The sequence below is a fragment of the Callorhinus ursinus genome, unplaced genomic scaffold (genome assembly GCF_003265705.2).
Source record: "Callorhinus ursinus isolate GAN/ISIS: 27379988/994484 unplaced genomic scaffold, GSC_fseal_2.0 scaffold7, whole genome shotgun sequence".
Lineage (NCBI taxonomy): Eukaryota > Metazoa > Chordata > Mammalia > Carnivora > Otariidae > Callorhinus > Callorhinus ursinus.
Window position 1 is genome coordinate 69,039,138 of NW_027397069.1, and position 23,679 is coordinate 69,062,816.

At 38.9% G+C, this 23,679-nt stretch overlaps 1 protein-coding gene and 1 pseudogene across 4 annotated transcripts in view; one reads left to right on the forward strand and one right to left on the reverse strand.

Moving 5' to 3' along the window:
• The window catches only part of LNX2 (ligand of numb-protein X 2), a 79,946-nt gene that overhangs the window by 42,239 nt on the left and 14,028 nt on the right, over positions 1-23,679 (forward strand). For all 4 annotated transcript variants that reach the window (XM_073894749.1, XM_073894748.1, XM_073894747.1 and 1 more), the window contains 4 exons: positions 1,779-2,292; positions 13,547-13,794; positions 15,044-15,243; positions 20,154-20,522. In XM_073894749.1, coding sequence (XP_073750850.1) covers positions 1,886-2,292; positions 13,547-13,794; positions 15,044-15,243; positions 20,154-20,522 — 1,224 coding nt within the window. In that variant the 5' untranslated portion in view covers positions 1,779-1,885. The remainder of the gene's footprint in view (positions 1-1,778; positions 2,293-13,546; positions 13,795-15,043; positions 15,244-20,153; positions 20,523-23,679) is intronic.
• LOC112826832 (RAD51-associated protein 1-like) lies at positions 9,730-10,766 on the reverse strand (annotated as a pseudogene).

Genomic DNA, 23,679 nt, shown 5'->3' on the forward strand with positions numbered 1-23,679 from the left:
AATAAGAGTCTGTAGGCATTCTGTATTAAAATACCTAGTCTGTCTGTGTGGGATAAATGCCGTTTCTCTTCTTAATCTCACATACTTTGCACTGATGTTTGAAAAGTTATGATGCCCAGAGGGTGAAGAACAAGCCTCGTGAGTTACAAAATACAAGAAGCATTTGCTCTCTTAATGTTGGTCCTGATAGGAGTTTAGATCACAGGCTGCTACTGTTGTTATTTTATTAAGTAGTTTTTAAAAACAGTTTATCGAAGGTCAGCCATCCCATCTGAATCCTGTCCCACCTGCTCGTAATTCATGGCACTTCTTGTTGACTTTGTTAAAATGTTAATATTGTTTTTCTAATAAAAACTCCAAATAAATAATAAATACGTATGTGTGATGGGAGGAGAATTTTCTCATTGAAACAGATGTTGGGAGCATTGACATGGTACCCTGCCCTCTCCGTTCTTGTGACAGGGAGACCCAGGTTCGATGATTCCGGTATCCTGAGCACATTGTGCCTCGGGGATTTTGACCTGCTGCGTACTCCCTGAGTGTGCCAGGTGCTCTGAAGCCCCTGAAATTCCGCACAGCGGCCCTTGTCTGCTTCCGTCTGACCGACACACCCTATCACAACTCAGCAGTGCATGTTTTTCCCCTTTTGAAAGTATTTCCAGCTATAAAGCCAGACTTGAGTTAGAGGCCAGTTCTCCTCATCCCTCTCTGTATTCACATAATAGTCTCCTGCATGTGGCTTTCTCGGAGTACATTGAATTTTAATGATGGGTTTTCTTAACTCTCCTTTTCCTACCTCTCCTGTCTCCTGGTTCAATGTGTAGCACATACTAGAGACTATAAATATTTACAGAAGATATAGACAGCTGCTGCCTCTGCAGTTGATTTTTAACCCCTGGTGCTTCTGGGGAACCGGAGGGAAGCATTCCTAGCTGGCCTTGCACTAAACTGGAGAGGCTGTTCTGAGAGTCTTAGGGTTGGAGAGGAGACAGACATACACGCACACACAAATTGCTGTTTTGAGCAAGCAAGAACAGATCAAAGTGTGGAATAATATGTGGTGGAATTGTTATTTATATCACATCTTATCGATTTAATTGAGTTACAGTGGGCTTTTTCCTTTAATGCCTTAAAACAGTATTGCACTTTATGGAACTTGCACAGATGTTATTTGTATATGCTGTGTAGTTTATCTTTCTATAATCTGTGCTATATAGAGAATATTTAAATCATACATATTCTGAAATCCATTTTTTCCAAATATAGTACAGGGCAAAGGTCATTTTTTAAATAGACACTGAATTATCCTTGAGGCAACATTTCAAAGACACAGTCTTTGGTATAGCAATGTAAATCCATAAAATCAGAAGCAAAGAACCATGACTGGGATGACAGATGCAAATGTATTGCATAATATACCTCAATTTGCATTATTAGCTTGCTGTGTAGATTAATTGGCTTTAAAAACTACCATTGAGCAGTGAAGTATTGGAGGATTTCAGTAAGTAAAACAGATTGATTCTTTCTTATGTCACACTATATGCAGCATCTTTTGCTTTTAATCACAAGTTCTTTTTTCACCAAGAACTTGGCAATGTAGCCAAGTAGCTTAGCCAGCTAGCAAATTAGTTAGGTTTTTATGACTAATTTATCACCTGGTCTAAATTTTATTTTACCTTTTACCTAAAAAAAGAAGTTAACTAGTGATACTATATTGATAACTTTTAGCCCCCCTTGATTGATACTAATTACATTTTTGATTTGTTTTGTTTATCTAGAACAAACCTTGATTCTAGTCAAATACATCACTGCCCATTAAAGGAAACCATACCTGAAGTGGAAGTCTAACGTATGAAGATACAGAAACTGCTTTGGTTGATTCAGAATGGGAACCACAAGTGATGAGATGGTGTCTGTGGAGCAGACCTCCTCCTCCTCCTTCAATCCTCTGTGTTTTGAATGTGGCCAGCAGCACTGGACAAGAGAGAACCACTTATACAATTACCAGAATGAAGTAGATGACGACCTGGTCTGCCATATTTGCCTTCAGCCTCTGTTGCAGCCACTAGACACCCCCTGTGGACACACGTTCTGCTGCAAGTGCCTCAGAAACTTCTTACAGGAGAAGGATTTTTGTCCATTGGACCGGAAAAGACTCCACTTTAAGTTGTGTAAGAAGTCTAGTATTCTAGTTCATAAGCTTCTGGACAAATTATTAGTGTTATGTCCATTTTCTTCAGTGTGCCAAGATGTCATGCAACGCTGTGATCTGGAGGCACATCTTAAAAACAGGTAAGCAAAAAATATGAAGGAAAGAGAAGTAAAGTCTAGGTTTTATAAAAAGGTTGGTCAGACAAAAACTTCATAAAGAGTATCAAGGCATCAGTAAGTAAATGGACAAATCAAATACAAGAGAGACAATAAGTTGTGTGGAACAGTATTTTACATGGTGATTTCTCAAAAACGTAGTTACAAAAACTTCAGTGAAGAAGTACCTATTAATATTTTTGCTGGTATAATATGAAGCTGTTACATTCATATGGGCAGCAGGGTATAGTGATAGACTTGTTTCCAAGGCAGTTTGGGAGTTTGTTTCAAAAATTGTGAATGTGAATATCCTTTTATGTAGCTTGTTATCCTAAGGAAATAATCCAAAAGAAGGAAAAATTATGTATAAAGGTGTGTTCACTGCAGCATTGTGCATAGTTCAATAAATCAGAGTCGATCTAATTAACAGTAGGGAAGGGTTAAAACTACCGTAGTACATCAACTCCATGGGATATTATGCAGACAATACAAATGGTAATTTTGTTGCGATGTGGAAATGAGGGTACTGATTTTATTTACTAGAATCTTATAAAGAATCTGTGTTCAAGGACTAGACTGAGTAAGAACTAGGGGTTAGAAACCTTAAAGCATTCAATGGAGAGTTTTGTTCTAACAAAGCTTTTTAAAAGGTCAAGTAATTTATTGAGCTGATCAGTGAGTTTCATAATTTGACTTTGGTGAAAAACTTGAGTTTTAGAATTATTTATACCCTTAGGAAGGGTTAAAATACATCTCATGTTTTATGTATGAAGAATCATATAATATGACAGAAATAAATGTGTTGATTTCTAGATTTCAGAGTTCAGCCAGTTGTGCAGTAGAAAGCTGGGATTGCTGTGAAAAAATTCACAGTACAATATATGGGGTATCATAGAATTGACGGAGATTATCTAATCTTATCCCCTCACTTTACAAATCAGGAAACTGAATCACAAAGATTTAGAGCTAGTTAATGGTATAGTTAGGCCTAAACTTCTAATATTCTTACTTACCATTCTAATATACTGCGCTGACTTGACCACAGGTCAAATCGTGTTCCCTACTGCTGTGTGGTAGTAAGTTTCCTATAGACATGAGTATATGTGGTCCTTCTGTTCCTAAATATCAGTGTTATAAAATGAGGGTACTCATTAGAAATTGTTAAGATATATGAGAAAGAACAAGATGTTATTACATTGTCAGAAACAGTAAGATTAATAGAAAAGGTTTAAATCTAAGCTGTATTGTCTAGTAAGAGGTAAGAAAACGTGTAGGGTAGGTACAGAGACTTGTGAAAGTGCATGTGGCCTTAGGTTTCCGTGTGTCCTCAGTCACCAGCAGGTGTAGGATCTGAGCACGACAGCAGAGACCTGGTGCAAATCGATGCCGGACTTGTGAATGTGGTCTTCTCGGTGGGGCCTACTTACTGAGGTTGAGGAATATCTTAGGCTTGCCTTATTTCTCTCAGTTGGACTTTTCTTTTTAGGGGATAGTTTTCTTCTGTGACTCTTTTACGAACATTAGTTATAGGATGTCAGAAGAACTGAACAAAGTCTCGGTTCAGTTACCAATTATTTTGTGAGCAGTGAGATAAATGTTGCACAAATATTTGGGAACATTCACTTAACTAAAATGCCTACAAGAATTTAATATGTAATTGAAGTATCATTAGTATTTTGGATCAAGCAGTTTATGTTGATGATATAAAAACTTTGGGACAGCAAACTCCTTTCATTTGTAGGTTGATAAAGGCTAAGCAGTCATGCCCAGTTGCAAGTTCCATTTTCCAAGTAAGCTTGTTAATATTTGAGCTACTCGTTCAGTCATTTCCAAACCATCTTAGGCCTGTATAGTGAATGATAGAAAAAGTGAACAATTGAAAAAGGTGAATGATTTGAAAAGGTAAATGACTTGCTTGATATAAACAGCTAAGAGTGATTATTGACTATGAAAAATAAAAAGGGAAATTATAAAGTATAATTTTTATATCCCATTGGAAAAGACATGGGTGGAACAGCCTGACCTTTCTCTAGTTTCTCAGTTAAAAATGTTGATGTTAAGTAGTCTCCGCAAGCTGAGAGCAAGTTAGAATCTAATGCTGGGTTGTATATTGTCTTTACGAGTCTTTGCATCCCTTTGCCCAAAACCGACACTCAGCTAACATTTCTTCAATTAAATTGTTAATCTACGTTCTGGTTATCAGTTGCTGAGAAACTAACCACCCCAAATATAGTGACATAAAACAAGCATTTGATTCTGCTCATGGATTCTGTGAGTCAAGAATTCAGCCAGGGCACAGCAGGGATGACTTGTCCCTGTTATGTGTTATCTGGGCCACAGCAGGGAAGAACTGAAAGCCAGGGACTACAACATTTGGAACTGCAGAATCTACTTCTGAGATGGCTTCTTCATTCACATGTCTGGCTCCCTGATGGAGATAACCAGAGACACCGGCTCAGCTAGGAGAGCCTACAGGCGGCCTTTCCAGCATGGCAGTCTCAGGGTATTTAGAGTTTTTACGTGGCATTCAGTGTTCCAGTGAATAAGGCAGAAGCTGCATGGCTTTGTATGAACTAGCTTTGAAGTCACATAGCATCCCTTATGTCACTCTGTTTGAAGCAGTCCACTCAGATTCAATGGGAGAGGGGGCGTGGGCTTCACTTTGTGATGGGAGGAGGTCAAACATTTGCAGCCGTGTTTTAAAACCAACACAGGCAACTGAGTGGTACCGTGAGTCACAGAATATGATTATTCTGACTGTGCCATCTCTGCACACAGTCTCACTCATCTGATAGAAATTGATAAGTTTCATTAAAATTCATAGAATTTCAGGGGCACCTGGGTGCCTCAGTTGGTTAAGCATCTGCCTTTGGCTTGGGTTTGTGTTTGGAACATTCTTACCAGCATACTTTTCTTATGTATAATGTAAAAAGCAGATATATATTTGCAAATCATATACCTTATGAGAGTATTCAGAATATAAAAAGAATTTTTACAACCCAACAAAAAGGGCAAGTAACCCACAGTTTTAAATGGGCAAAGAATTTGAATAGATATTTCTCCAAAGAAGATTATTTAAATGGCCAATAAGCATGCAAATGAATGCTCAGCATCAGTAGTCCATTTTTTTTTAAAGATTTATTTATTTATTTGACAGAGAGAGACACAGCGAGAGGGGGAACACAAGCAGAGAGCGTGGGAGAGGGAGAAACAGGCTTCTCGCCAATCAGGGAGCCCGATGCGGGGCTCGATCCCCGGACCCTGAGATCATGACCTGAGACGAAGGCAGACGCTTAACGACTGAGCCACCCAGGCGCCCCTTCAGTAGTCCATTTTTATAATGGGTTGTTTGTTTTTTGTCAGTTGTAAGCGTCCTGTATATATTCTGTATACTAGAGCCTTATTAAATATATGATTTGCAAATATTTTCTTTTGTTCTCTTGATTGTCCTTTTACTTTCCTATGCCCTTTGAAGGACAGACGGGTTTAATCTTAGGAAGTCCAGTTTCTCTGTTTTCTTTGTTTGCTTATGCTTTTGGTGTCATGGCCAAGAAATCACTGCCTATCCAAGGTCACAAAGATTTACACCTGTTTTCTTCTAGGACTTTTATAGCCTTTGATCCATTTTTAATTAATTGTGATTAGAGATCATGCTGTGTGTAATTCAGTCCTTTAAATTTAATTGAGGCTTTTTTTTATGACCTAGCACATGGTCTACCCTGGAAAATGCTCCATGTATACTGAAGAAGAATGTGTTTTCTGCTATTGGTGGGTGGAGTATTCTACAGATGTCCATTGGGTCTGGTTGATTTGTAGTGTTATTAAAGTCTCTCTTTTCCTGTTCTTGTCGGTTTGTTCAATTCATTATTGTAAGTGTGGTATTGAAGTCCTAAACTATTGTTGAATTTTCTGTTTCTCCTTTAATTCTGTCATTTTTTCCTTCATGGACTTTGAGGGTCTGTTGTTAGTTAGGTTTATAATTGTTAACAGCTTCTTGATAAATCGAACCTTTCATCACTGTAAAATTGGAGTATTTAATTTATTTGTATTTGGTGTAATTACTGATCAGGCAGGATTTATGTCTGCCATTTTGCTGTTCTTTCATTTTTTTTGTTTGTTTCTCTGTTTTTCTGTTACTTCTTTTGTGTTAATGTGTATTTTCTAGTATTCCCTTTTAATTTCTTTGTCATTTCTGTTCATATGTATATATTTTAATTGTTTTCTTAGTGGTTGCCCTGGGGATTATAATTAACAATTTATAACAGTCTAGTTCAGATTAATACAAACTTGATTTCACTAGAGTACAAAACTCAGCTCATAGATAACTCTGTTCCTTCCCCATTTTTTGTGCTGTTACTGTCATACAAATTACATCTTTATGCATTATATGCCCATCAAAACAATTATAATTATTTCTTTGTTCAGTTGTCTTTTAAATCAGATAGGACAAAAAAGTAGTTATGAACTAAAAACTACTTTTATGCTTTTATGTTTATGTAGTTACCCTTACCAGTGCTCTTCATTTCTTTGTGTGGGTATGAGATACTAAGTTCCTTCCATAGCAGCCTGAAAGACTTCCTTTTGTGTTTTTTTGTAGGGCAGGTCTGATAGCAACAAAGTCTTCATCTGGGACTGTCTTCATTTCTCCTGTTTTTGAAGGATGGTTTTTCTAGACATAGGCTTCTTGGTGAACAGTGTTTGTTTTAGCACTTTGTGTTATCTATAGCCTCCTGGCATCCATGGTTTCTGAAGAGAAATCAGTTGTCAGTCTTATTGAGGCTCAGATGTATGTGTTATGAGGTACTTTTCTGTTGCTGCTTTCAAGATTCATCAAATTCAGCAAGATTTTGGTCATTATGTCTTCAAATATTGTTCAGCCCTCTTCTCTCTGACTTTTTGTGGGACTCCAATTCTACATACTACTAGTAATACTCTTGGTAGTATCTCAGAGGTCCTTGAGGTTCTATCCTTTTTTTTTTTTTTCCATTGTTTTTCTTTCTGTTCCTCAGACTGGATAATCTCAATCGACCTATCTTTGAATTCATGGATTCTTCTGCCTGTTCAAATCTGCTGTGAATACATTTATTTATTATACTTTTAAACTCAAGAATTTCTATTTGGTTCTTTACTATAACTTTTATTTCTTTGTTGACATTTTTATTTGGTGAGACATCATTCTTAGGTTTTCCTTTACTTCTTTAGGAAAGATTTTGTCTGTTCTTTGAACATATTTGTAATACCTGATTTAAGTCATTGTCTGCTAAGGCCAATGTCTAGGCTTCCACAGGGATGGTTTCTGCTATTTTTTCCTATATATGGGCCATACTTCCTTGTTTCTTTGCATGTTACTTAATTTTGTATTGAACACTAGACATTTTTAATAAACTCTCTGGGCATACTGTTCCTACTGAGATTCCACCATTTTCTTTGAATAAATGCACTCCAGATTCCTACAGAACTTTGACTAATTTCCAGAGCTCAGAAATAGTTGGTTCCAATGATTTTTGCCAGAATTCTCATTGCTTTATGGAGGAGAGGATTTTCACACATTCTTTTTTGTGCATTTTTATTTAAATTCTAGTTAACATACCGTGTAATTTTAGTTTCAGGTGTACAATGTTGTGATTCAGCACTTCAGTACAGCACCCTGTGCTTATCACAAGTGCCCTCTTTAATACCCATCACCTATTCATTTTTTATTTTTTTATTTAAATTCTAGTTAATTAACCTATAGTGTAATAATGGTTTCAGGAGTACAATTTAGTGATTAGTCACTTACATATAACATCCAGTGCTCAACACAACATGTGCCTTCCTTAATCCCCATCACCCATTTAACCCATCCCCCCTGCTCACCTCTCTCCATCAACCCTCAGTTTGTTCTCTATTGTTAAGTCTCCTATGGTTTGCCTCCTTCACTTTTTTTCCCTACCCCTATACTCATCTGTTTTGCTCTTAAAGTCCACATGAGTGAAATCATATGGTATTTATCTTTCTCTGACTGACTTATTTCGCTTAGCATAATACACTCTAGCTCCACAGACATTCTTAATCTACCATTTTCACTGATAGCACTTGAACTGATTTTTGAATATTTTAATTCGTAACAAGTTTTATCATTTTTCTTGGTTTTAAGATGCTCATGTTCTTTGAGTTTCATTAAGTACCTTACCTGGGCATTGTGCTGGTACTTACTGTAAATCATTTCATTTTAATTCTGCTGCTGCTGCCACCACCACCCACACCACCTAACTATACAGTGTGTTCTGTTACACTGCATGTTTCCTAGAATCGTTGTTATATCAGGAAATGATGCTACTATATCTTTTTCTTTCTTTCTTTTAATTTGATGCTACTGTATCTTAAATCAAGTTAGTTCAATGTAATTTTCTTCCTAAAGAGAGCCAGAATAGTGGGAATAGAAGTATAACACCTTCAGCAGGAAAGGAAAGGAAACGTTGGCTCTGCTTGCTGTAAGAGCCTTTTGGTTTTATTTAAGACAGTTAAAAGACACATCAGCATATAGAGATACCTCCATAGGGCGGTGTGGCCCTCAGCCCGTGGCACATCACAGTGTCCTTTGTAAGGGGCAGCCCGCTGTCTCAGAGCTCCCCTTCCGGCTGCATTGTGTCAGCACATGCCTACTCTGATCTCATTAGCTGTTGTATGCATTTCTTTTCTATTTTTATTCCTTTTTTCCCCCCAAAGCATTCATTTAATCATATAACAGACATGGATACAATGGTATGAAGGAGAAGAGTGTATCAAAACCTTTTTGCTTTTATTAAAGGTTTTGACAATGAGAGCTTTATAAAATGTCATTACATTCCATTTGTTATACAGTAAACCTCTACTTCTAAGTCGGAGACACATGCCATTTATAGCAACCATTTTAATGTGTAAAATAATTCTGAATTCTTTCTATAAAAATGTGTGGCTAAAATATGAAACACCTTTGCAACAAAATTGGCAATGTAACTTAAGTAAGATTTCAGAAGTGTCCCCTGGAAAAAAATGGGAATGTTTTCTTTTGCCAGATAAACTCTAAACAGTTCAAGTTAAGGTACCATAAATTCGACCAGGCTAGAAAGGAACTTTGTGTTACTAGAAAAGAACATCGTGTAATGTGGATTTCTTCCATGTCAAACTGACAACCACTTAATGACAATGACTTACCATACATAAGAAAAATAGAATATGTTCTTCAGAAGGAAATGATATTACAGTATAATTCTTGTAAACAAATCTCTTATCGAAGTCTTGAATAGCTTCAGAGAACATTATCACAGAACGGGCAGAGATCATTTATATGACGTTAACGGATTCCTTTATTTTAGGTACCTTCCGTAAACAGAAACACACATCAAGTATAAACACTTGTAGAACTGATTCTCTTAATGAAACATTTCTTTACTACCACACTCAGCTCCTGGCTGCATTTGGATGCAGAGGTTTAACTCCTGCTAATCTGGACAAGCCAAGGTGGGGACTGATCTGGAGCCTTAGCAGACACTCCTGCCCCTGGGCTCCTGCTGTTGTTGCTACTTCCGCATACCACCCGTGGGACCCGCCTGGGTTTTCTGCTTCCTGCTGACAGACTGAGTATTTGTGATGGTTTCCTACAGGCCTTCAAAGTACTATACTTGGATTTAGCTTTCTTCTCTTTTTTTTTTTTCAGCTGGGGATTTTATCTTCACTTCTTAATTTCTTTAGTTTTACTCTTTCTCATAGGGACATCTACATCATGTCTTCACTCTCACAAAAATCAGAATCACCCTCAGACTCTTCACCAGTTGCAGAGTCTAGTTCAGAGTCATTCGCCCTGCCCCCACCACTGTGGGTCTTCCTGGGTCATACCCTGGCATGCACTGCTGCTTTTCTTTTCCGGGAACACTGTGAAAATCCCCTTCCTCTGGAATCTCACCCAGATCTAAATAATCACTGGTTACACAGCAGTTGGAGATATGGGGAGACTTAGTCATTGTTCTGTTCACTGTTGCCCATTTTCCTTTGCTTTTATCTTGAGCTTCCTCCACATCCACGGTGACTATTGAGTTGCATCACCGATAGAGCCAGTATGACTCTAAGTCTCTCTGGCAGGGCTTTTCATCCAAAGCCATCCTTTTCTAGGGGTTTTCTCTTGTAGTGGAATGTCTTTTTTCTGGAGACTCTTCAGTTTTAGGTTTTGGTGTTTCTAGTTCTTAACTCCTCTGGTGTTATTCTGGGCTTCTTATTTCAAGGTGCAATTGCAGAAACAAAATCGTCACTGCCGTCAGAGTCCTCAAACTACGAGTAATTGGTTTGTTATGCCTCGCGGGCCGCAGTGTGGCCCCCTTCAGGGCTGGAAACATGCAGCTTTCAAGGTCTTGTTGGCTGCAGTGCGGTTTCAGTTCCCACCCACAACCAGACACCGGAGCTCTGCACCCCCTGCCACCAGTCCTCCAGTGATTACCAGCCATCCTGGTTCTATTCATTGTTAATATTTTCTATACTAGCCTCCTGCTACATTGACCTACCTGCTTGAATAATCCAAGTTAACCCCAATGCCAGTTGCGGTTTGTGGTGTTTTTGCTAAATTCTCCATTTAAAAAGATGCATCCGTTTTGTTGTTTGTGATTTTTGTTTGCTTTTTAATTTTCACTCAGGACTTTCTCATACTCTCTGGTTGTGCTTCTGGACACCACTTTGTGGAACAAATTCACTTTGGCCTAGAAAAAGAACTCCATAAGAATGAATTTAGCAAAGGGGTGCCTGGGTGGCTCAGTCAATTAAGTTTCCAACTCTTGGTTTCGGCTCAGGTCATGATCTCAGGGTCCTGGGATCAAACTCCGCATCAGGCTCCACGCTCAGCACAGAAGTCTGCTAAAGTTTCTCTCTCCCTCTCTCTCTGCCTCTCCCCCGCTCTCTCTGCCCCTCCCCTGCTCTCTCTCTCTCAAGTAAATATCTTTAAGAAAACAAAGAATGAATTTAGCATGATGTAGTGGAAAGAGCAGATGTCTTTGGTATCAGATCTGAGTTTGTTTGGATTTTGACTCTGCAACTTAACAGCTGTGTGATGTTGCCTTAGTTAAGTGTCAAGTTTCCCATCTGTAAAATAGGGATAACAGAGTGGTTGTGAGGATTCAATGAAATATGGTAGATAGAGGGCTTTCCACAGTGACTGGCACAGATTAGACACTCAACAAATGATTCTTCCTTTCTCTTTCACTTCCAAGTGTTTACAGACTGGAGGAACAATGGCTTTGAGCTGTCTGTGGCTCCAAGCCTGCTCTGATTTACTCATTCCCTAACAGTCTTTTAAAAAGTAGTTCTTTTGAGGTATATTTCACCTATCATAGAATTCACCTATTTTTAAGATGTGCAAGTCAGTGGCTTTTAGTATATTCACTGAAGCATGCAGCCATCATCACCGAATGTTTAGAACATTTTCAAAGAGAAAGCCCATACCCATTAGCAGCCATTCCCTAGATGCCCACGTTTTGAATCGTCTATCCCAATCATCGTTTTCCAAGCCCAGTGAGTTTTAGGGTGCGGTTTTTAGAGAAGGCATGCACTGCGTGAGCAGACATGCTTGTACTGTAGTCTGGGCTTCTGCGCTCATGCCCGAGAGTGTTCTCTCTAAGGTGACCATGACCTTTTAACCGCCAAGTCAGAGAAACGCTCTTTGCTCCTTACCTTGTTGGCCTCTTCTGTGGCATTTGCACTGCTGGCCACTTTTTCTTTGTAGACACTTTGTAGACACTCTTGCCTCCCTTGTTTAGTTTGAAGTCTTTCTGTCGTGGTCTCCTCCTGGCTCGTTGTCCTGTCTCTGAGCATCTAGCCCGTCCGTTCAAAGGTGGGTGCGCAGCCCTCTGTAACCTTCCTCGGGTGCCGCACGAGCACGTTCTTCCATACTTCTACATGACACCAATTCGATACCTTTATCGAGTCCCTCTTAGCCATCTGCTGCCCCATTGGGATGGAAGTACACCTGTTTCTTTACCTCTCTCCAACGACTTCAGGTTTCCCTTTTTTTTTAAATTTATTCTTGCATAAGATGTTAGCTAGGCTCTCTCCCAGCTGTGTACATTCTGCTTGTGTTTCCTCCCCACTTCCTGTTCCTAGTCCATTTCCCTATCAAAGACCAGCTGTTTCCCATGTGGATACCAGTGTGTCATACGCATTTGGGGAATCGAATCTTTACCTGTATTTTTAGTCTCAAATATTTTTTTGTGATCCAGTTTCTGTCACCATTTTTTTATTGAATGAAATATTTTTTAAAATGCATTTCTCATTAAATCTGCTTACTTGACAAAAATAATTTTTCTCAGAGATACAGTTCTCCAAGATACTCATCAGGCCCTTGCAGGAACATTTCCTGGAGTGCTCCACAACAATGCAGAAGGAAACATCAGTTGTCCCCTTTCTTAACAAGGTGATGAGAAAACAAGGAATGAGAAAAAGCTGAATAAAGAAATTCCATAATGATCTTTTTCAAGAACTTGAAACCCACAACTTATCTTAGTTTGTGAGGGGAAATGTATTACTTTTACAGTTAAGAGATAGCTTTCAGTTTTCATTGAATTTAATCCTGTACTTAATTTTTAATGAAATTTTAGATTTTTAAAAATATTGTCGTTGAATGAAGTCTGCAGCCCTAGATGCAAGACCACCATCCACTGTATGCAACCTCTTGGGCCTTTGCTGTGCTTTCCTACAAGTGGCAGAGCTTCAAATGTATTGCTACTCACTAATAAATGAATGTATATCCTTGGCTGTGAGAGCTAAAAGACACAGTGTCACTCAGGGTCAAGTCGGGATGCAAGAGCACTTTGTGGAAGAAGTCTGCTGTTTCCACTCCTGTGGTTAAGCCGTTTGACCTGTGAAAAAAGGGTTATGTAATCAGAATTTCAGAATCATATTTGCAGTGTAGTATCAACTGTACCGGGATATTTCTAGTACTAGTATATATCTGAATACAGTTTTTTATTGAAGTATTCTTTGAAATACGCACGAAGCCACCATGCCTTATGCCTTGTTTTAAATTTGCTCTGCAGTGTGGTAGGAACTTAGTTTGAGCAGAGGTTAAAATCAGGATTACATACTACATATTTTACAAATGGGAAACTTGACACTTAACTAAGGCAACACTCTTGGTGAGTTTTGCATCGAAGCCATGGCTATTCTGTTGTTGTAGCACAAGCTATTAGTCGTTTTTCCTTTCAAATCACCTGGGAACCACCTGATGGTCTCTTTCTAGATGTCCTGGAGCTTCTCATCGGAGACTTGCCCTAGAGAGGAGGAAAACTGGTAAAACTCAGACAGAGATTGAGAATGAAAACGGAACCCCTGTAATAGATCTACCAGGTACTTTATCACTTGAAACGGACTGTTCGGGGACAGGCACGGTGCCTGCTGAGCGCAATTTGACGTCAGCGTCTCTTCCTGTGTGGACTGAGGAGCCTGGCCTGGACAATCCTGCCTTCGAGGAGAACGCAGCCACTGACAGTATGTGCTCTTCACCTTGCTTTGGCTTTCATCCCTCTTTGCAAATCAGACATTTCCTTTCTTCCCACTACTCCCTATTACTTTCCTGACATGCGTTTTTTTGTTTTTTTTGTTTTTTTTTTTCCTCTTCAGAAAATAATTTTATTGAGCTAGGCTTCACATACCGCATACTCACCCTTTAAGTGTACAGCTCTAACAGTTTACAGTTTAGAAACAGAAGGTGAATCTTACCCTGAGGCTGGTTATCCTTCCCCCTGCCCCTCTTCTGTTGTAGTCCACGAATTCACTGGTCATTAATAGGCTGCTTCTTGTTTGTTTGTTTTGAAGCCTGTTGCTTCTTGACTAAGAAATCCACAACATCGAGAACAACAAAAGTAATACCTCAGCCTAAGTGCTTATTCTGTCAGGCACTGTGCCAAGCACTTGACATATATTAACTGATTAAATGCTTGTACCAGTACTGGATTCTTTTAACGGTGAGGAAACTGAGTCTTGAGAAATCAACTGGTCATTGTCCGAGAGCCAGGAAATGGCTGCGTACGTGTCTGACTCCAAGGTCATGCTTCTGACTATGCTGTCCTCTGGTAGCAGCCACTGATCTGTCTGTACGACCCAGCAGGAAATAGGCAGAGAGCCTCTAGTCATAGATCTTGGGCATATCTTGATAGTTGGCCCACGTCTTACTTTCAAATATGATTTTCTCTTATGAACATTCCAAATTTTGCTCCAAATCCAAATTTTCCCGGCCACGGCTATAACACTTTTTCCATCTCCTAATGCTCAGATCAAGACCCTCCTCTTCTTAGAGCTTAATCTGGTTACTCTGTCAACCACTGTGGTGATTGTATACCACAGAGTTCGTCTTTTTTTTTTTTTTTTTTTAATGTACTGCCTTGCATTATTTACAGTTGTTTCATGGGTCAAACTTTGATCAATTAGGACAAGATGACATTGTCCGTATTTTTCTTTATCAGATCACTGTGTCATCCCTAGTGATCTGATACATAGTGGTTATTTGTTGGTTATTTACTGATTACCTTTAGAAGAGGAAGTGTTTTGGTAATCTTAACCTATAGATGTTTTTTGTCATTCTGTTTTTCTTATCCAGTGGTATTGCTTTGTTATTAATCATCTATTAACATAAGGTGATCACTAATGATAGATGATAACTTACTTACCTGAAGATAATCAAAATATAAAATGTTGTTCTTTCCATCTATTTTTCTCTCTCTCATTTTTAACTTGGCAGCTACACAACAGCCAGTTAGTTTACCGGAAGGCGAAATTACGACGATTGAAATTCACCGGTCTAATCCTTATATTCAGTTAGGAATTAGCATTGTGGGCGGCAATGAAACGCCACTGATTAACATTGTTATCCAGGAAGTCTATCGGGATGGGGTAATCGCCAGAGACGGAAGACTCCTTGCTGGAGATCAGATTCTTCAGGTATCAATTTTAAATTATTTTGTTAACTTGCATCTTCTTTGCTCTTATTCATAAATTTAAAACTTAGGAAATTGTGGTACTGCAGAACCTGAATTATATAAAGGTAAGTTTTACTGTTTTTATATGCAAAACAGATCAGAATTTATCTGTAATTTCTCCGATTTCCCCAAACACATGGAATGTATTTTTTTCCTCCCTATCTTAAATTTGATCCCACGTGTAACTCAGTGCTTGGCTCTTTGGGCCAGCTGGATTCTTCCTGGCTTGGTTGGCTATTTCAGGGCCACCTTCACTGCTAAATTCTCTTGTCGCCTTGGCTGTATCCCTAGTCCAGTGTACCATCCATCAGTTAGCTTCGTTGTCTAACTTATCCTTCTCTACACTGATTACTGTAATCTAGAAAAGACAGATCATGCAGCACAAGTTACTTAAAACTTATACCATTGAACTTAAGATAGAATTTAGAAATCATGGCCACCTCTTGTTGGCTGTGGCTCTCAAATTTGTTCTCCTCCACAAATAACCTGACTCTGCACTAACCCTTGATGCTACCCTCTCCCTCTTCTCTTTAAGGAGAAAAAGCTACTCCAACAAAAGAACTAGCTTAGGACAAGATACTGTTATAGTAGAGGGCATGTTGACACTGAGGGGGTGGGGATGGCCAGAATTTTACTATACAGGATGAGAGTTTATGTGAAAATTGGCTTGCATATACGACCCAGATAAGTGTGATACTTGAAGTTAAAAAAAAAAAAATGGATATTTAGGAGAGAAGAAATAGTCATGAATGAGAAAAGATGTCTTCTAGGAACCCAAGCTCAAGGACTCTTGCCTCTTTCACCATCTGTTGGTATTCACCCCTTCCGTTTTCCCTGCCACCTCTCTGGTCTGTGCCCTCACTGCTTCACGTCTAACCCAGTAGAGTCAACATCCCTGCCTCCCTGCTGTCTGCTCTGAAATCCGGCACGACCATTGCCAGATTAATACAGCTGTGACTCTGCTTTCCTTGGGAAGATTTGACCAGAGGATCAAGTCTAGACTGATTAATCTAATAGGGTCGTCTGTGGTCTGTCACCTCAACCTTAACCCTTGCTTTTACTTTCAGCCATAGCCATTTGTGTATTGCTGAAACGTCATAGGCATGGTGCTCGGAGCTGAGGGTATAATTAAGAGCAGAAAGCAGCCCCTGCACTCATGGAATTTATAATCTAGCAGAGAAACCAGACCTAGCAATCTCCTCGCTTCCCTCCAAACAGCTTATTCCCACGTTCCAGCCTGTCCCCACTGTGCTGCAGCTTCGCCACATTCATCCTGAAAGCCCTGCCCTGCCATTTTCACCTGTTCAGACCTCTCCTCACTTTAGGTGCCGACAGCATTCCTTGCTTTTCTCTTCACCACTTCACACATAATCAATCACAGAGAAGTATTCAAATGCACTGTCTTTCTATGGTGATTGCCGCCACCTTAATGGTACATATTATGGTACAGACCTCCCACTGTGCTGTGCCTGGAGTAAGTGCCCAGGAAATATTTGCTGAATCAATAAAAGAGTGGATTTGGATATAATATCCTATCGGGAATAGCTGTCTCCCTCATTAAAACAAAACTTAGAACCTCTAGGATTTTTAGCTCTTCAAAAGAAATGTCCAGATGGGGAAAAAAGACTAAGTTCCCAGAGCAGCAAGGATTGACCTTTCCTTTCGGGGCTCCTGGCTTTGCATTCCCATCTGTATTCTGCCTCTTGCAGTATATTATTTCCGCTTCAACACTCCCCTCCTTCATTGCACTTAGTCTGGCTGACACAGACTGAACTTCCAGTGTTTTGTTCTTTACTAAATCCTAAGAGGAAATAGGAGAATACAGGAAGCATAACTAATCCAGCTTATATAAAATCCAGTTTCTGATCCAGCCACAGCTAGCTACTTACGGCATTACTGTGTTTGCTGTCATTTTATGATGTTAGTACTCTGGTTGCGTGAGGTTGGCACAGCTCTCTGGACACCTTGCCCTGTATTTTGACACCCTGGTGGCCAAGGCCAAAAGAACCAGATTGCCCTTTCTGCAGCTTACATAGTGTTCTTTTTTTCTCCACTTCTGGCCTTTCTAGCTATAATTTGAATATACATTTGTTTTTTTGTGTTTTGTTCTTTGCTACCAGCAGTGTGCCAGCTTTAGATACTAACATTTTTACACATTTCTCATTCTTTTTCTGAATTTTAAAGGTAAAAATAAATGCTTTGTTCTTGTTTGCATTTCTTTGAGTATAATTGAGGTTAGTTTTCGGGTTTTGTTTGCTAATGTATTTTGTCTGTAGGCTTTTTTACTGGTCTGCTCTGGAGAATTGTTTAATAACATAACTGAATCCATATACCTCAAATAAAAATCTAATTATCTGAAATTATTGGCTGTAATTTGGGGAATTAGCTCAAAGCTATAAATCTGCATTGTAGAAATTCCAGTGCATTATTATTGTTTATGGAGGCATACGTATTAATAACTCTAATAACGGCAATCTTAAATCCAATTTAATGATTTCAAATTGATAAGAAAACTATGAGCACATAACCTGATTAGTGAATTCACAAAGGGTCTCTCCTGTTGTGGGCCTGACTTCTCTCATTGGCCTTTGGCTGGTATGCTGGAGCCAATAAGTAAAGCCACACCACTTGTCCAAATATGAAGTATTTATGGTCATTCAGAAGGAAACACTTGGAAAGAAGGCTACTTGGTATTTTTTTACTACCTGGTTATCTTCCACTTTGTATAAGCTGCATAAATAATGCTGTGAGCCAATTTGAAAATACCTTAGAGTCATTAAAATGGTTTATTTACAGATGAAAGAGCTAGCTAGCCTGTGCTTTTAGTTTAGCAAACTAAATGTAGTAACAGTGTGTAGCTTTGGTTTTTCTGCCTGATACACATACACACACACACACACACACGCACACACGCATACACGTTACTCTATTAAATAACTTCTTTGAAAAGGAGAACCATATACCCTCAGGGCCTTTTGCTGTGCAGCATTTTGAGCAGTTTGAAGAGTAAAATACTGTAAGAAATTACATCAATATCACTATTAAAAATAATATAAATTTTAGAACATTATTAAGAGTAGGTATTTTCAAACAAACTGAGGGTTCTAGAGGGGAGGGGGATGGGAGGATGGGTTAGCCTGGTGATGGGTATTAAAGAGGGCACCTTCTGCATGGAGCACTGGGTGTTATACACAAACAATGAATCATGGAACACTACATCAAAAACTGATGATGTAATGTGTGGTGATTAACATAACATAATAATTAAAAAAAAAAAGTAGGTACTGTCAGTGTGATCTGAGTTGTCAGCGATTTATTCCCTTTTGGTTTTGAAGGAAAAGAATTGCAGTCATGTCTTGACTGCATTGGTACAAAATATATTTAGCTAAAGATTTGGTAGAGTTTACTATGTTGGTGCTATTTTTACAAAATCTAGAAACAGTATTTTATTTGGTCTCTGCTTTCTCTGAGTTTCACTGGCAACCACGCATTTGTGAAGGGAAGATCTTCTAATTGTAGGGTATTCCACAACCCACATCACAAAGATGATATGAAGCTACATACTTGCACGTGGCTATCGCTGGATTCCAGCCAGATGTTTGTAAAGTCATTTGACAGATGAGAGTTTAAGATAGAAAAATAAAAACCTAGAAATAAGTGGCTTTTTAGCTGAATAACCAGAAATGATGAGTTTTGACTAACAAATCCACGTCAGGCTGGTTTTTTAGAATCCGCCTTGAAGTTCTGTTCTTGACCCTGTGTTATTCAACTTTTTAATCAAGGATTTGGATGGCGACCAAATGCACAGATGTTGCAAACTTAGGAGAATAGCAAGTCTGTGTGTGATATCTATGATATTTGATGCCTGAATTTTAAAAGATGTCAACAGGCCCAAATCAACAAAATTCAAGTTACTAGTGCTCAAAACCATCAACCCTAGATGAATAGGAAGGGGGAAGGCCTTCCTTAACATAGATTCATGTGAAAAAGATTGAAGGATTTGGGTGATCACAAACACCTAACCCAGAGCCTGCCACATAACCAATGCTCAGAGAATGTTGATTTTACCCTCACTGTTGTTTCAGACAGATGAAGAGAGGAATTCTAATTGTGATAAATACTAAGAATTGTGCCAGCCCCTTCCTCTGACTAGGTGAATAATGGAAGCTGGGTGTATTTTCTTAGTGATGTTACATGTCCAAGGTCAGTCACTGTACTCATTTTAGGGCCATAAGGTTTAGTAAATAAATGTTCTGTGAGTACTGAGTTACGCTTATTGTATTAGATATTACACTTGAGTGCTGAACACTTAGAGTGAAACTGTAATTACCTGCTTTTCTTTGAAGTAAAAAATCACTGATCTGAGATCAGGTTGTGTACCTGGAATGTCCTTAAAATAAAACTCAGTGTATTTTTTCCAGCTTAAGTGTTTTTCATTTGGAAAAGCCACTTCAATCCAATAGAACTTCAGTTTCTGTTCTACTAGAACTAGTATTTCATTAGCCCTTGCCATATGCTGTTGCTGTCTCTGCATTCTCCTCCTGGTCCCGTGAAGTGGAGAGTAAACCCATCTCACCTCCGAGGGGACAGACACTCGGACATCCGTCCCGCTAGTACGTGGCAGAACCAAGGACTGTGATTCAACACTATCACTGAAGCCTGAGATGCTGTCATTCTCTACTTCATGCTAGTCATTTTGAGTGAAGCTTAGGAACTGTGTATTTTAAAACATCTTTGGAGTGCTTTTCTTTATAAATAATGACTGTATGTCATTTTCCAAAGTTAGTTTCTTTTGGAAATGGTGTATAAACATTTCTACAAGTTGAGAAAATAAAAGATCGTCACACTTTGGTCATAATTCTTGTCTTCCAGGTCAACAACTGTAACATCAGCAATGTATCTCACAACTATGCCAGAGCCGCCCTCTCCCAGCCCTGCACCACGCTGCACCTTACTGTGCTGCGAGAGAGGCGCTTTGGGAACCGGACGTACAGCCACTCCGATGGAAGCTCTCCACGGGAAGAGGTCTTCCACGTGGTCCTTCACAAACGGGACTCTGGTGAACAGCTTGGCATTAAACTCGTACGAAGGACCGATGAGGCAGGCGTTTTTATTCTTGACCTGTTGGAGGGGGGGCTAGCTGCACAGGACGGAAGGCTGAGCAGCAATGACCGAGTGCTCGCCATCAATGGACATGACCTGAAGCACGGGACCCCTGAGCTTGCCGCCCAGATCATTCAGGTACATGCCAGATGTTCATTCCAAATGCTCAGCCTTTATTACTGTATATCGATGTCTGTTTTCATAACATGAGAATCCCAAGGATATTTGATATTTCATCGGGAAATCAAACATGGCTCCCAAATCCTTCAAAATGCACAATAGTATAACTTCATTACAGGTAGAATCCTTTCTGGAAAACTGTATCCCTGTGGATGTTCAGCCTTGCTCTTTACATAGAGTGAAGGCTCCACATTTTCACATGGGTTTTTCATTTGCTCCCTGGGCTCCGCCTAGGCCCAGACATAAAAACGGGGGTGTCCACATTTAACAGGTGAGATAAGCAAAGCTTGAAGGAGCTATGGCTCCAAAGTTCTTACCTTACTTTCGTAATTTTCCCTCTCTGCTTCAGCTCCATACAAGTGGGGGGAAATAATTTTTTATTAAGAATAACTCTTGATCTCTATAGTGCCTTTTTTATAAAGCTTTCAGAGCATTTCAAACACATCATAACTTGTGTTCTTACAGTATATATACTGTTATTATTAGAAAAATTTTTTTCAATAAGAGCATTAATATAAAGTAGAAAATCATCCAGAGCAGATCTTCCGGTTCTGTAACCTGACACAGCATTTAACGAGATGGATATCTCCTACAGAGATAAGGTTGAAACAAAGATGTGTGTGGTTTTTTGTTTTGTTGTGTGTTTTTAAGTAAGCACAAGAAAACACTCTTACATAAAGGAAACCAAGCATTAACATAATGGAGCATCAGGAATTAAAGTAGGTCGATAGTCACTGAGAAATGTGTATAGTAGACAGAATTGAATATCAGTGAAGATTTAAGCTACTGTATAAGAAAACCCAAGTCTCAATCCCATTTAACTTACTCCTTTTCACAAATTTTTGGTTCATTATAACCATAATACACACACATGCGCGCACGCACACACGCGCACACACACACACCCGGTAGCCATATTGTATTAGGAGGGAGATTCAGGCATTGGTCTCATGTCACAGACTTGAGGTTTAAAAAAAGAGGATACAGATACCTCATAATATATATAATATCAAATATTATGTATTGCTCAAGTTGTTTCTTTGTGGAAAAAACTAAATCTTAACTATTTTAGATTCTAAAAGTAACACGTACTGCATGTCTAAAAAGGAGACTAATGAAGACAAAATACAGAAAATAAAGAAGAAAGTTAAAATCACATTCAATCTAAACTCCATAAGAAAGTGATGTTAATATTTTGGAGAACATCGTTACATTTTTCTGTAGAGGACTACAAATAAATAGGTACATATTTACGTAGATACTTACACATGCACTCATCTTGCAGATTCTCAGTTTGCCAACCTTTCTTTATGTCACAGTGTTGTGGACTTCTTACCCTGAAAATAGACTCATCATGATAGAGCTGTGTAGGAGGCATGTTGTACTAAAGCTTATTTAATCATTCCCCTATTGACAGACTTTAACGTTTTGTTTTCAAGTTTAAGACATTTTGCTTAACTTCCCTCTAGAAAGATCATAACAATATATACTCCCAGCAATAGGGCATACCACTTTTTTATGAAGTACAGGTATTGTCATTTAGGCATCCTGCATTTTTAAAAATCTTGACTTTAACAGAATTCTTTTGTTGTATTTGAAACCCTGAAGTGTTAGATGTGCTATTTAAAACTAGCCTAAACCAAAATGTAGAACCATCGTTTAAAGCTTATATGTCCACTTCCATCATGCGCCCAGAATTTTGTCTTTCAGGAAATCAAGAAAGATCAGGGATTTGTTTGTTAATGTTAATGGGTTTGCATAAGCAGTGGCCTTCCAATAAAGCTCAATTACTGATTATAGAGTATTTGGTGGTGGTGAGTGTTATGCAATAAAGCAAACAATTCTGTACATTGAAATGAGATCACAAAGGGGCTCCTCACGCTTCGCACTGTGTGATCTAATAATTGGAAGTGTCAGGATCTCAAATATCAGGATTCTAAATGTTCTACTTTGGCATTTACCTGTTAGATCAAGTCCCCAGACTCTGGCCGCATGTGTAGTGTTACTCTTTCAGTTATTTTGAAGAATTATCTGAAACTAGTTTAATGAAATGCTTGAATAAGTAAATGATTTTTAATAGGGCCTTAAGATTGGTTATCACTTGGGCCCCTGGGTGGCTCAGTCAGTTAAGCGGCTGCCTTTGGCTCAGGTCACTCCTGGGATCGAGCCCCACATTGGGCTCCTTGCTCAGCGGGGAGCTGCCTTCTCCCTCTCCCTCCGCCCCTCCACCCTGCTCTCTCTCTCTCTCTTTCTCTCTCTCTCTCTCAAATAAATAAATAAAATATTTTTAAAAAAATTGGTTTTCACTCATTTTCCAACTTGAGAACTGAAAATGGAGTGATTTCTTAACATTATTGACTATCATCATGGGGGAGGGTTCTACTTTCCACAATAGCTTCTTGAAAGCAAGCTGTCAGATTTTACCGTAGGAATTAATAGTAAACTTGGGAACTTGTAGTCATGACCAAGAATCAGCATCAAATAGATCAGGCCTGTACATTAAAAGCAAAGATAAAATAGCTTTAAAAAATACAATAGATGTGAATCTGTGTTTCAAATATAGATCTATAAATACAGATAATGGACCTCTAAATTCAAGGTGGTAGTCATAACCTCCAAAATAATTTAACATAACATTTGTGTGTGTGTGCACGTATGTGATATATATACGCACACAGTATGCAATGTACATAAATACTAATCTTGTTTTACAGGACCGTTGTTACCATTCTTTTCAGGACTGTTTAAGCTGATACCCTATTTTTAATTTAAACCTGTAGCAAGCAGAAACAAAGCTGTACATAGTTTCATTGATTATCACTCTCAAAGTAGCCACCCTGGAATTTATTTCAGAAGTCACAAAGGATTCTAATCCAGTTTTGAACCAGTTCTTCCTTTTATCTTCTTTCCTTTGCTCTCTTTGTCTCAGTGCTAAGGTCAGTCTTGCAGGGGAAAGAAGAACGAAAAGACAGTTACCCTTCAATTACCCTTTGACTGCTTTGCTTTGGTTATGTCCTTGGTATTTCCAGGGTTAGGGAAGGCCTACCCAAGAGGCCTGTGTTGGGTGTTTTAACTGCAGGAGTTTTAAAGTATTAGCTCCTGAAATGAACTCCCC